General features: G+C 36.9%; 1 protein-coding gene across 1 annotated transcript in view; it reads left to right on the top strand.

Annotated features, from left to right (window-relative positions):
- The first annotated feature begins 225 nt into the window (after nucleotides 1-225).
- Nucleotides 226-14,063, top strand: part of LOC149233825 (B3 domain-containing transcription factor VRN1-like) — a 248,358-nt gene continuing 234,520 nt past the window's right edge. Inside the window, exon 1 of the mRNA XM_089376822.1 lies at nucleotides 226-602. Coding sequence (XP_089232948.1) covers nucleotides 444-602 — 159 coding nt within the window. The 5' untranslated portion in view covers nucleotides 226-443. The remainder of the gene's footprint in view (nucleotides 603-14,063) is intronic.

Here is a 14,063-nt window from a genome sequence, read left to right on the forward strand (position 1 = left end):
CAATCATTATATATTTAATTTAGCTTAAGAGGTCACGTCGTGGAAAATGGATCAAACATGGTTGTTAAAAATACCATTCGATATAATGCTAGTTGTGAATAGACATCCCACACGCATATGTGAGAGGCTACACATAATCCGTATACCCATCCGGGTTTAAAAGGGGCAATAAAATGAGTAGCGAGAGGCTACATGTAATCCGTATACCCATCCGGGTTTAAAAGGGGCTATAAAATGATTAGTTTTAGTGGCTTGACTCAAATCAAGGATTGAATTGACTCACTGAACTGATTTATATGCATGTGAAACACCTTTCCATGCTTCCCCACTCAAATTAATGATAATCAATTAAAATATTGTTGTATATGATCTCTGCATGCAGCACCACCCATGTATTGGTGCGAGCTGAGTTGAAGCAAAAGAATTAAACAATTACAGTGACAATGGCCGTGGAAGAAGGGGAACAGAAAGTTGGAACTAGATATTCTGCATGTTTGCGGTGTACCCAGAACTGTTACAGGACTCATGGTGATGGTAAGCCCAATTCAAACACGGGCTCCTCGTTTTTCAAGGTCATGCTCAACGGCTTCTCCGAAAAGCTGGTACAGTAATAATTATTTTTATTCCCATTCTTCTCCTTCACGTCATTCATCATCAATGTTAGTTTCCAACAGTTCTTGCATGCAAATGGGTATTCAAATTCAATATTAGCGCGTAATGGTTCTTTCTTACAATTGTGTGTTCATTTCTATATTAGTGCCCAACAGTTTTTGCTTACACTGGGCTACTAGTTGACATAACCTTTTCTGTATGCGTACGTCTGTTACTGTGCATGCCTTGCAGACACATCTCATTTATTACAAAAGATTACTAAAGTTTATTGAAAGCTTGTCTGTTTGTCTGTCTTATGTCAGGATATCTCTAACTAAATTTAATGAGGATAAAACTAACGAATTTATGCAAAAAAATTAAAAAGTTTTTTTTTCCTTCCAAGGTTGAACATTTTATGAAATCTCTTGGTTAGCGCTTCATCCAAAATTGTTTAAATAATTGTCCCATTGGAGTAGAAGGAGCATCCGTGACTTACTGGCTATCCTGCACAGCCAAAACGATTTCCGTTTATAATGGTGTTTGATTTTCTTTGTAGGATATGTTTGTGGTTCGTTTTTCTCTTTGGAATAATTCTCGATAAGATTCACATGAACCCACAAGAGGTCACTTTCTCTTTCACCCAATTCGGTCAACCTCCGCCATTATTAGATGCTGAATTCACGTCTTGAAAGGTGCCATTTCGTGAAATATGTGGCTGCAAGATTTATCAACCGGCCTCATTCGTCCAACCAGCAACTAATTTCAACATATATCAATGTTGAAAAATGTGTATATCCGGCTGTGTGTGTCCCTTTGTCATAAAGGTGATGATTGTCATGAAAGAAAACCATTGAGAAGATGAGGAAATTGTGTCAGTTGATTGAAGATAAGGCAATTGCTGCCTTCAAGTTCAACCAACCTTATTGACAGGTTGTTGAAAGGAGCAAAATGGGTAGTAAATTGATTGTAAATGCCGAGGTTGTTGAAATACAGGCCATCTACTGCTCTGCTGAATTAATAGAAATGGGGAGATATCGTATTTCTGGTAGCAGAGAGCATGGTTGGAACAGCAGGTGCAATCCTAGAGGGAACTACTTGGATGGTTACCATTATCACTTAAGAAACCTATTCTTTCAACTTTAGGCCACCTCTCTTATGCTCAAGGGTGGGTATCCCTAAGTAGGATTACTAAAGCTAAACAATGAAGCACAATGTGATAATGAAAATAGCTTTAGTAAAACAATGCTTTTGTATTTTTAGGAGGTAAAAGATTAATTTAGGGATGTAGAGAGTAGTGTGAATCCTGCAGGGAAAATGGAGTCAAAGGTTTTTCTTAGAGGGCTTATTTTCTTCTGTAATTAGGCTGGGAAAATGATGCATGAAAGCTCACTAGATCCTTCTAAGGTTGGTTAAAATTAATTTATAAATTTCACAAGGGCGGGCTCCAAAGGATGCTCTTTCAACTAGCACTTAATTTCACCCCAGAATTGGAGTCAACAAGTTTGCAAGTATTCCTAAGATATATCAAGGTTGGTTAAAATTAATTTATAAATTTCACAAGGGCGGACTCCAAAGGATGCTCTTTCAACTAGCACTTAATTTCACCCCAGAATTGGAGTCAACAAGTTTTCAAGTATTCCTAAGATATATCATACAAATGGTTAACCCTTAAATGAAGATAGAAAAGGAGAAAAAAGGTGTTAGCATGTTAGACTTCTTCCAAGTAGTAAATGTACAATTCAAAAATGGATCAAGTTGCTAGCCTTTACTATGTAAATTAATCCACAACAATTAAAGTTTGAAGGACCAAAATATTCATCCACACATTAGCGAGAGAACCCTTACACATCAAATATGGACCAAGAAAGAGGTATTTTGTTGTGACGCAAACCTACATTTCTTGAGATAAAGTCCTAAAGCACAAGTGTGGCCTTGGTGAAACTAAGTGGGAGGGCATCTTCAGCTCACCAACATGTTTATAAACTTTAGGTTGGCTCTCCTCCAACTCAAGGGGGGATTCCTTAGGGTAGAATTGTTGGAATTATAGGGCAATGCATCCTCAGTTGATTTTGAAGAGTGAATCCAACAAAACAATTTTTAGAGGATGAAAATTTTGGAATTGATGGAAGGACTAGAGACCACTGTGTTTCCAATGGGCATATGGGGTTAACAAAGGATCCTCTTTTGGAAAATTACAAGTGAAACCAGAATGATAATTAGGGCAGTCCATTGCAATCCCTAATATATCACCCTAGTTGCTTCATAAGTTTCAAGAAGGTTAAGGGGAAAATTTTCCACTAGAATTATTCCATTGTCTTTGAGAAGGGATCTATGAAAGAAGGTAGAAGAGGGTCCACTACCATCACTAGAGTTGTACACCCCATTTGCAACCATTCAAGATAAAATACCATAGGGAAATTAAGCGACCACTGACTCATCACATCACACACAAAGCCATTCATCCATTGAACATCCATTCATTGAGAAGCATCCACAGGATAAGGTCTCCATGAGAACGCTCTAGCTAGTTGTCCATAACAAAAAGAAAAAAACGAAAGTCTCCAACATATTTTACTAAAATGTGAAGGGATCTCTCCCCCAATCCAACCATCAGAGAAAATGAGGACTGCATCTCTATTTATAGAGTGATGCCCACCTTCCTTTACAATAAATATCAATATTTAATGAGTTACCTAAAATTTAGCCTATGGGAGAATAAATACACTCTTCTCCAACTAACTTATCTAAAATACATTAAAGATGGGGTGTTCAAACCATGTGTACAATAACTAAAGTGAAATGGCCCCCAAAAAGTGAGAATTTTCTCTAAATGAGGGAAGAAAACATCTCCAAGGTGGGATGCCCAATTTCTAAAGACTTCTAAGGTGTGTATATCCTCAACAAACTCCACAAAAGGTGCAATGCAATACTCCCAAATCTTCTCCAAAGGTGGATGGATGGGAATTCAAGGTAAAACATCCCCACAAGTCACGAGTGAAGCTCAAAAGGCGAGGTGGCCCCTCTTAATCAATTTCATAGATCTGTGTCGAGTCATCAAGGTGTACAAAACCTTCCTTAGGTCAAACCTCTTAGGTCTGGGTGATAACATGGAGATGGGTTACAATTTTTGGCGAAATGAGGGTGCGTTTTGGTGAAAAAAGGATGCTCGATCAAGCAGTTTTTAAGCGTTTGATCGAGCTATTGAGACGCTTAAAAATAGCTCAATCTAGTGTTTAAAAAAACCCTTGGTCGAGCCACTTTCTAATCCGAGTCAAATTCTTGATCGAGCCCTTAAGTCATAGCATTTACCATTAATAGTATTAATTAAAGTTGATAGGAGGTTGGTGGGTTAGGCTTTTAATGGCTCGATCGAGCTGCTAGTTAACCACGTATACGACTTGATCGAGGGTTTCTTTAACGCTCAATCGAGAAATTTGAATTTTAAATTTAAGCGCTCGATCGAGCAATTTGAATTTTGAATTTATGCACTCGACTGAGCTCTCGAGGTCTTAAAAATCACAGTTTTAGCACCCCTTTTGCAAATTTATTTGCAACCCCTTCTTGTACCCTAGCATATTTAGGGAAGAATCTATCCTTAAGTTGTGGAGTTGATCTTGGATTCGTGAAAGAATCCTCTATCCAATGGCATATTAATTTGACATTTTCAAATTCATATGATATTTTTCATCTAATTTCTTTTAAACATAACGCTTGAAATTTTTTTGGACAGTTTCAAAGGGGCTGAATAAAAATTCAATAACATAAAATATACACAACAAAAAAATTTCAAAAAATACCACTATCTTCATTTACGAGTCCTCTTCAAAAGGGTACTCTTGGTTTTTCAATTTATTTAAATAGTTGAAAAAATCTTACGTGAACACGTGTTCTAAAATGAAATAAAAATATTACTTCGCCAACTTCGAAAAAATTAAAAAATATAATTTTGTATAAAAAAAATTAATTTTTTTAATATTAAAAACTTAGTACTCTCCATATAGATCATTCTTATATATATATATATATATATATATAATTACACAGCTTACACTAAGTTATGCTACGTGAATACATGCATACCTCTTAAGTTTTGTGAAAATTTGCAATGACATATATTGCATTTAATGGAAAATTGAGAGATTATATGACACTATTTTTTTTGGTAAAAAATATCATTAGAACAACAACATAATTCTTCACATATTGGCTTTTTACTCCGAATCAAAATTCACAATGCTTATATGAATTTTGAGGGTTGCAATTCGATAAAAGAGGAAAACCTTGAAATTCCATCGCCACATTTGGCCCAAAAGTGTAACCCATTTTCAGTTATTCACCCATCTAAGTCGTTTGAAATGATGACACGAGACATGGAGGACACACACACACACACATATAACAAATTAGTGAGTTATCACACATACAAAAATGAAATATAGACAAAGATTCAAATATCTTTAGAATTTAGAAACTAAAACATTTACAAAATTTTACATTATGATGATACAAATTCAATCATACAACTAGTGCATATAACTGAAATAGCACCTAGTGCAATCCATTTTTTAACCAAAAATACATCAACAAAGAGCCTCTAAATGTTCTCTAGAGTCCAAAAAAAAATCATGCTACAACAAATAACTAGTACTACATATCAAAATCATTGTCTATATTGGGATCCTTATCATCAACATCACCCTCAAAGGATTAAAATAAGATAGAAAAAGCTTAACATTTCAAATCAAGATTTTGTTTGAGTGATGGTATATTTTGAATAGGGTCATGATAGAGGATTTCAACAATCACTTCCACTAATATTGAGGTATAAGGAGAGCTTGGTGTTTTTGATTAAATGCTAGTTCTATAGTCTCATACATGACAAAATCAAATGTAAACATTGTAATACCCCAAATCTTGAAATCCTGAAAACTGTTGTTTGTCGGATTTTGAGTGGGATCTAAAATTATATTTTCTCCATATGAAATCCAATGAGGTTGAAACCACTCTCAACATCCTCAAACAATTAATGGTAATGTTAAAAGTTTAAGTAAAAGGATGTAAATGAAAGATAAAGGAGAATGTTACTTTCACAATTCCAATTCCCAACACTTGAAGTCCCTTCTAACACTGCTTAATCACCCTTCACTACACTCCAAGACTTTTGAAAGCTTCAAACCCGTGATTGAATTGTGTGAGAATGAGGCAAAAAATCACTTTTAAGAAGTCATGGGCCACTTTTTCATTGAACCCGTGTTCAAATTTTGGTACATGAGAAGGGCTTGTGTCTGACATGAGTCAAACTTATGTCCTATCAACAAGACATGAGTAAAACTCGTATCATAAACGTGTCATGCTTGATACGTGAAATATGTGACGTGTTGGAATATTCAACAATACTGAAGGTGGGGGTGAATTTGTATTAACCATTTTTAACTTCAAAAACTTGTAAATGCATTCATAAATATGAAGTAAAGAACATAAATATAAAAGGCACAAAGATTTTTATGTGGAAGCCCAAAGTAGGAGAAAATCACATAATGCTTTTCTTAATATATATAAAGAGTACATTCAAATTTATCAACACCAACTAAAAGGAAGCACCAACTCCTTGGTTTATCAGCACCAATTGAAAGGAAGCACCAACTCCTTGGTTTATCAACACCAATTGAAAGGAAGCACCAACTCCTTGATTTATCAACACCAAAGCTTATACAAGAGTCAATATTAGTCAAAGAAAGTCTTCCCTCTTGGTAGCTTCTCCTTTGTCCTTCAAACAAGAACTCGATTTCCCAAACACGGCCTTCTTAGCAACATAACTATCCTCAAATAATGATCCTTGAACTCGACCTCCTTATCAATATAACTCAACCTCAATAGGCCCCAAACCAAGATTGAAACTGGTACTTTAATGCACCTAAACTCAGCCCCCAAGCAATCAAAATTTGACTTCTAGAACTCTACCTCATCCACAGGGTTCAACCTCCTCAATAGAGAACAATATCAAATCTTCAAAAACAATCTTGAAAATCGCCTTCAAACACACTAGGATTTGGCCCTCAAAACAAGCTTGAGTTCAAACTTCTTTGTACCAGAACTTTGGTCATCAAATTTAGCCTCAATGGGGACATATCGCTACTCTTAGGACAAGCCAAAGATCGGCCTTCCACACTAGAATTTGGCCCTCTACATAGATATGAAATTCAGCCTTCAAAGGGGACAAAATTTGACCCTCAATAACAGGTCTGCAATCAGCCTTCTAACTAGGACCAGAAACCTTCAAAAGGTGTGCCAAAAATCCTTCCAAAATAAGCCAAAAAACCTTTCCAAAATAAGCCAAAAACCCTTCAAAATGTGCCAAAAATCCTTCCCTAGATTGTCTCTCCAAAGTAGCTTTTCACTTCTAGTTCATGAGTTATGAACCTAAGAAATATGTATTTTCTTCGCTTGTTTGAACAGATCCGAACTTGCTTGAGCGAGTGACTTGAAATGCTCCTTGTGCCTATTTATAATGCATTCAGAGTCTATATTGGCTGACTTGTCCACTAGTTGGATTGGCTTGTGCAACTAGCAGAATGTATAGTGAATATTCGAAAAATCATTTCTCCTCAATCGTGAGGATTTAGAGGGAGTGCCATATACCATTGGAAAGGTCTCCGAATAATCTTTCCAAACATACATGTTATGCTTCCTTTTGAGCTATGTAAATGCAATAAAAATTCATTCAAATATAGAGTATCCAAATCTAAAAGCAATATTTCGAAATGTGCTATTTGAATATGTAACTTTCTCTTTCATTTCGACAACCTTTGACATCAACGACAACTTCTTTCAACAATCTCCCCAATTTTCATTGATGGAAACCATCATACTCCTCTTGTGATCATGCTTCCCCTATCTTCATGCTTCTTGATATTTCTCTCCCCCTTTAACATGAATGGCAAAGGGTAACCTCCTTGACATTCTCTCTTTCCTTTTCTTTCTTTGTTGAATATTGTGCAAATCAATTTGAAGTAGAAATTACTCCAAGTTTATGTTTGAGATACTCAAATGTATCTCTAGGAAGTGGTTTGGTGAAGATGTCTACAATTTGTTCCTTTGTCCCAACATACTCTAGCTTGATATTATTTTCTGTGACTTGCTCCCTTAGAAAGTGAAACTTGATAGGAATATGCTTGGTCTTGGAATGCATCACTAGATTCTTGGAGATGTTTATTGCACTGGTGTTGTCACAAAGTATCAGAATAGGCTCATCATATTTTACTTGTATGTATTGCAAGGTTTGCTTCATCCAAAGGACCTGAGTACAACATGTTGTTGTTGTAATATATTCTTCTTCTACTATAGACAAGGATATTGAAGATTGCTTCTTGCTCGACCAAGACACTAAATAGTCTCCCAAGTAGAAGGTTGCTCCACTTGTATTTATTTTGTTATCTATACTTCCTGCACAATTTGCATCTATGTAAGTTATCATTGTCAATTTCTTTCCTTTCAGATACCACAACCCAAAGTCTATTGTTCCTTTGAGATATTTGAAGATCCTTTTTGTTGCTAGAACTTGATTTTCCTCCAATGTTGCTTGAAATCTTGCAACCTGTCTAGTTGCTTACATTACATCTGGTCTTGACGCTATCACATAGAGCAGGTTGTTAATTTTAAAGTGGGCTAGATATTTCTTTTCTTTAGATAATTGCATTTACAAACTTTTCATCATTTATAACATCATAACATCATTAGAAATTATGTAGAAAGAACAATAACACCAACAATGTAGCAGAACAAAAGGAACAACAGAAGGAAAACATGCACGATAGAAACACTATGATTTAGGTTAGAGACCAGGGAAAAACCCCACAAAGGGGAAAACCCATCCAATGCTTCTTCTATTAGAGATTCATCAATTTTTTAGTTGAGATACGAAGTACAATGAGAAGCATCAATTACCTAGGGCCAATCTAGGTCAGTTCACAACTTCATTTGTGAACTGAATGGAACAAGTCCGAGAGAGATGCCATCATAAAATTGTCACATACATAAAATCACTATCACATTTGTCATCCAAATAGTCACCAAGAGTATGTTACTGTCATCGAAACATTGTATGACTATCATTAGGGCATTGTCATGTCAATCATCATAACACTGTCATGTCGTTGTAACATATCAAATTTTTGTCATGTCATTCCATCATGCTCCTCAGTGGTATCAAGGTATATTGTTATGTGATAATGTGACTGCAACAAGGATATAGTCATGAACTAGGTCACTGTCATACGGAAGACTTCCGTACATTTAGAGTCATAAACATTATTACCATTATAGAAATCATGCTACAACATCGTTGTAGAGAGACTGTCATATTATGTTATCTCTGAAGGAGTCTTATGGAACAAATTACTTCCATGACAATCATAAGATCAAAATTCATTCAAGGTTACTTGACCATGAAGATTCCCATATAAGAAATACTGCCAACATATATATGACTAAGAGAATTTCTATAGGAGTGAACCACTGTAGTAGAGAATATGAACTACAGGATTAGATTTGCAAACCATAGTCTTTGCACATGTCTAAGAGATAAAGAGCGAGATCCTTCATTGTGCATGCCATAGGGTTATCATAAAGTCATGTGATTCCTTTGAGACAGATCTCATAATATATTGTGACAATGGTACTGCAAATATGGCGCAGAGAACCATATAGCTATGCCACAAACCACAAATAATTAGATTGAGTCACCATAACTGAGATCGAGCCACATGAAGCTTGTGAACCAATGTAAATGAGGGAGTCACTATAATATATATGCTTAGCCTCAGTGAGATACAAAGATCTAGATATGTGCCTTCAAGAACGAGAGTTACCCAAAGAATGAGCCAATTACGAATCATCACAGTGAATTTAATATGATCCTTAAAGATTATTGTGCACTGAGCTTAATGTGAGCTTCAGATCCACAGTTATAGCAAGCCTCAGATCCACTATTACGTAACTGTTAAACGAACCTCAAAATCTTATTGTTGAAGCGTGTAACTGTTAAGTGAACTTCAGAACCATAATACGACTCTTAGATCCATTGTTGTAGCGAGCCATTTTCCACCATCTGAACCACAAAAATCATAGATTAATACGAGTTGCCTCAGACGTGAAATACCTCATATGTGAGTTTTTCTTCTCTTGTCGAATAGAGGAGAATAGATGCCCTATTTATACTTGTCTTCATGTATGAAAGGTTGTGTCTGTTGGAGTTAGGCAGACATGAGAAGCTGACTTGAGTTGGAGGGAAACCATAATTCAAATTCGAATTTGCTCAAAAACATTTTCCACGAACTTTAATGTATGCTTGCCTAAATAGATTTTGTGCCTTACAAAATAATAATGAGAGACGTGCCCAACACATTAAAATTAATTTCTTTTAACCAATTGAGAATTCCTATTTGGGAAGTTGGGCTTGGGGAAATTCATCCCCAAGCTTCCCAAATTTCAACACTCCCTCTCAGCTAGGGAGGAATTTCCATCTGCATCATAAATTTCATCTCGGATGATATGTCTAAATAGAAAAGGCAGGCAGCTGCATCATTATTGCATCTCATTTTGTCTCATAGAAGAAGAATAATCCACATCTGTCGAGAGGGGAGATTGATGAGATCCTCCAAACTCTACAAGTCTCAAGGTAAAGCTTATGACCTTCATCTCAGCTACATCAACAAGATATCCAAGTCAACACATCTTGACTCAACTTGTTTCCTTTGATAATTAGTTGAACAATGGTGTCTCAATCTAAAGAAGAAGAATCATCATAGGGGAGCTTCAGCTACTGCCCTATATCCAAGGAAAATAGGCCGGATACGACTTACCATGGAAGGTAAGGATCATAACTATCTTATCATCAACACAATTGGTAGGATACTACTTACTATGAGGTAAGGATGACAACTATCATATTGTCTTCTGATCTTCCCAACTTGACCCTCAAGAGTCAGTGGTAGAACACTTGCATCCCTAACTTGAGCGGGATATCACTTACCACGAATGGCACGGATTGTGCCTAACTCAAGTAGCCAACATCCATTTGCCAGATGGGTTGGAAACAATCCCAACAAGACCAACTTGTGGGTAGGATGCCAACTGGGGTATACTCTGTCAAGCCTAAAGAGAGACAATAGGCAAGATACGACTTACCGTGCAAGGTAAGGATCACAAACTATCCTATTTTTCAGATTTCCCTCAACCCCAGGAGCTCTTAGGCTCAATTCCTCTCCCTGTGGACTCAAATAGGGGGGGGAAGAGCATAACTCAATGTCCTCGATCAGTCGGAGCCCTTGCTCGGGAGGGTCACATCCATCAGTCCAAGCTGCTCTTTGAAGACCAAGAAAATCCCTTTCAGCAAAGCCTTGGGAAGAGTATATGTTATCTGCTCATCTGTTGAAGCCTCACTGCTTCAATTCCACAACAAATCAATATTGGAGTCTCATTTCTCCCTTTGTTCCATATCCTGGATGTAATGATATCTGATCTCACAATGCTTGGACCGATTATAAAACACAGAATTCTCTGAAAGTCCACTTTTACTCTAATATCACAATATATCATATTCGTGCTCAGCACATGCTCAAGAAGCTCTCGAAGGAGATTTCACAATCATACCTACCTCAATAATTTTCTTTGCCTCAACAAACTTTTGTTTCCGGCTCATGCAAGAAATCATGGCAGACCCAAGCGACAACAGTACCCAGGTGAGCTATTCTTGTCAACAATATCTTCCAGTCTCAGTTGGCAACTATGTATCCATCAAGTTTCTAGTAGTGTGACTCAGCCTATGATGATATCTCTGCACATATTCAGCAGTAACCCAAAGAACATATCCAGGCTCGAGTTGGCTCATAAAGCAAAAATTCATTTGACTGTCTTCTCATCATGGGACCCATCAAATCTGAATTTGAAGAGGCGTCTCTCTCAATTGCTCCAATGTAATCTATCATGCCAAGAATGTTTTCCTTAACAAGGAAGTCCTCATCATCTTTCTGTTACACTTCTAATCTTAAGTTGATTACTAGGGATCTGAGGTCAGCTCCCTTCGGCACTGAATGACTCTATCATAAATAAGTTGTTAGTGTATATAGCCAAATATCTAAAAACATACCTTCAATCTAGAAGAGAGGTTGGGGTTTGCATCAGATGATCATTAATCGAAGTATGCCAAGACTAAAGGGCTTGCTCATGTTCATATGGGACTTTCTTCTATCTATAATCGTGAATCTTATCCTATGTGCCTCAAAGATTGGAGGTAGCTCTACATACGCTTCTTCCTTAAGAACATCATGGAGGAATCCAACTTCATGAACATATGATAATAGAGTATCTAACAATAGGAGCTACAATTCTCTGAGGAGGTTCCAAGTATGCTTCTTCGTACATCTCATAATAGTGCATTGAGAAATGGAAGCCAATATCTCATCATAACCCTCTTTTGTTGTGAGCATATTCCTTATGAGGAATCATTGGACACTGTAGCATCATGGTCCTTGTGTAAAATGCATACAACCTTTGGCATCTATTTCTCTCAAAATATCTTCATTATTGTATGATAGTCCACTCCCTCTGAATAGGAAGCCTCTTTAATCATAGTCATCAATCAAGGAGACTGCAATCCTTCCTTTAATATCTTGAGCTCTTGATCATTTCATAAGACATGGGATGACATCATGGCTCTACATCATCCTTAATATTTGATACAGCGGGCTTGATCCTCACATTTATTAGATGTACTTGTTGTTGGAAAATGTAACTAGGTTCGGTCTTCAATAAATGTATTTGAGTCATCTTGTAATGTACTTGTCAAAAGAATAAAGAAAATAATTTTTATTATTACTATTGAGACTTATTAAAGCATGGGTTTCATGATTGGGTCGACATGTTTTAGGTCAAAGTCCCCATTGAGGACTTCTAGGATTTATTCTAAGTCAATAGAGTCATTGTACTTTTAAAGAGACCCTTCTTGGGCTTTTGAATCATGTAAAAATGTTAAGTATTGAGTCAAATATGAATTAATTTGTCTCCACACCAAGTCAGCCTCAAAGGAGGCTATTCGACCTCACCAAAGGGCTATAAATGAAGCCATTCGAATTCCATTTGAAGCACTCTCTCTCACAAGCAAGTTCGATATCTCTTGAAGCTGGAAGAAGTGCGAAATAGGAGGAGGAGAAGGAAGTGCGAGTTTGGTCTAGGAGAAGGAGAAAGGGAAAATCGAACCTTTGGTGCAACTATCTCTCTCTCTCTCGTGCCCTAGTTTGGAAGATCGAAGTTCTCTTGTTGATGTCGTAGCTAGTTGTCGTATGATGCTGTAGCCAGTTGTCGTGTTGATGCCGTAGCCAGTTGCCGTGTGATGTTGCCACCTCAAGAAGCTGTATTGGGCCAAGATCGAAGGTTCTGAGTGAAGATCGAAGTCTTTCAGTGAAGATCGAAGTCTCTAAGGCAAGGTCGAAGTTGCTGGGTTGAAGAAAGTGTTGCCACTGCTGCTAGGTCAAGAAGGATCATCTGCAAGTAAGGAAGAAGGCTGACTTGGTGTGGAGGAAAGTTTGTGTCAAGGTCAAGAGTCTTGGAATATCTCTGGAAAACTATTGAAGGAAGAATTACTCACTGGGTTTTCCCCTAGAGAGGGGTTTTTCCTTGGCTGTGAGCCTACATCTGGTGTCCATTGTTTTATGTGCTATTGCTTTGGTAATTACTTGATGAACTAAATAAAGAAGATACGAATACACGTAATAAAATATCAAGAACTTCACAGGTAATTATCAAGAATAAGAAAATATTTCTGCCTTTCCGATTTTCTAACTTGGCATCGGAGCTTTGGTAAAGAAAGAAGAAAAAGGCAGTCTCAAGCACTTGATCAAGGAACCATTCAGAAGGGTTATTCCAAGAAAGGAGTCTACTATATTCAATGAATATGTCTAACACAATCAAGGGAGAGAACAAACTTGAAGGAGCCTCAAACTACAGGTCTTGGAAGAAGAGGATTGACCTCCTCCTTGAAAAGAACAAAGTACTTGACTTGGTCAAAGGAAAAGTAAAGAAGCCTACAAATGACTCTAGAGATGCGGACAAAGTAAAGTTTAGAGAATTGGAATTGGTGGCCATGAATCTAATGGTGGAAGGAATAAAGGACAACCTTGTCCCATTTGTAGCCAACATCAATCATGTTTAGGAAATGTATGAAGCCTTGTCAAAGTTATTCACTATTAAGAACATTGGTCAAGTGGAAAGCTTGGAGAATGAACTAAGGACCACAAACATGACTAAAGAAGATACTGTGGCCTCCTTCTTTATGAAGATAACAAGAATCAGAGATGATCTTTTGGCCATTGATGAAATTTTTTCAGACAAAGAACTCATGATCATTGCTCTATTAGGATTGCCACCTACTTGGGGTGCATTTATTGCAGGAGTTAATAGTTGGAAGGAAGCTCCCA

This window comes from Pinus tabuliformis, chromosome J (assembly GCF_031772625.1).
Source record: "Pinus tabuliformis cultivar Carrire ecotype Pingquan chromosome J, CPIR1, whole genome shotgun sequence".
NCBI classification, from domain to species: Eukaryota; Viridiplantae; Streptophyta; class Pinopsida; order Pinales; family Pinaceae; genus Pinus; species Pinus tabuliformis.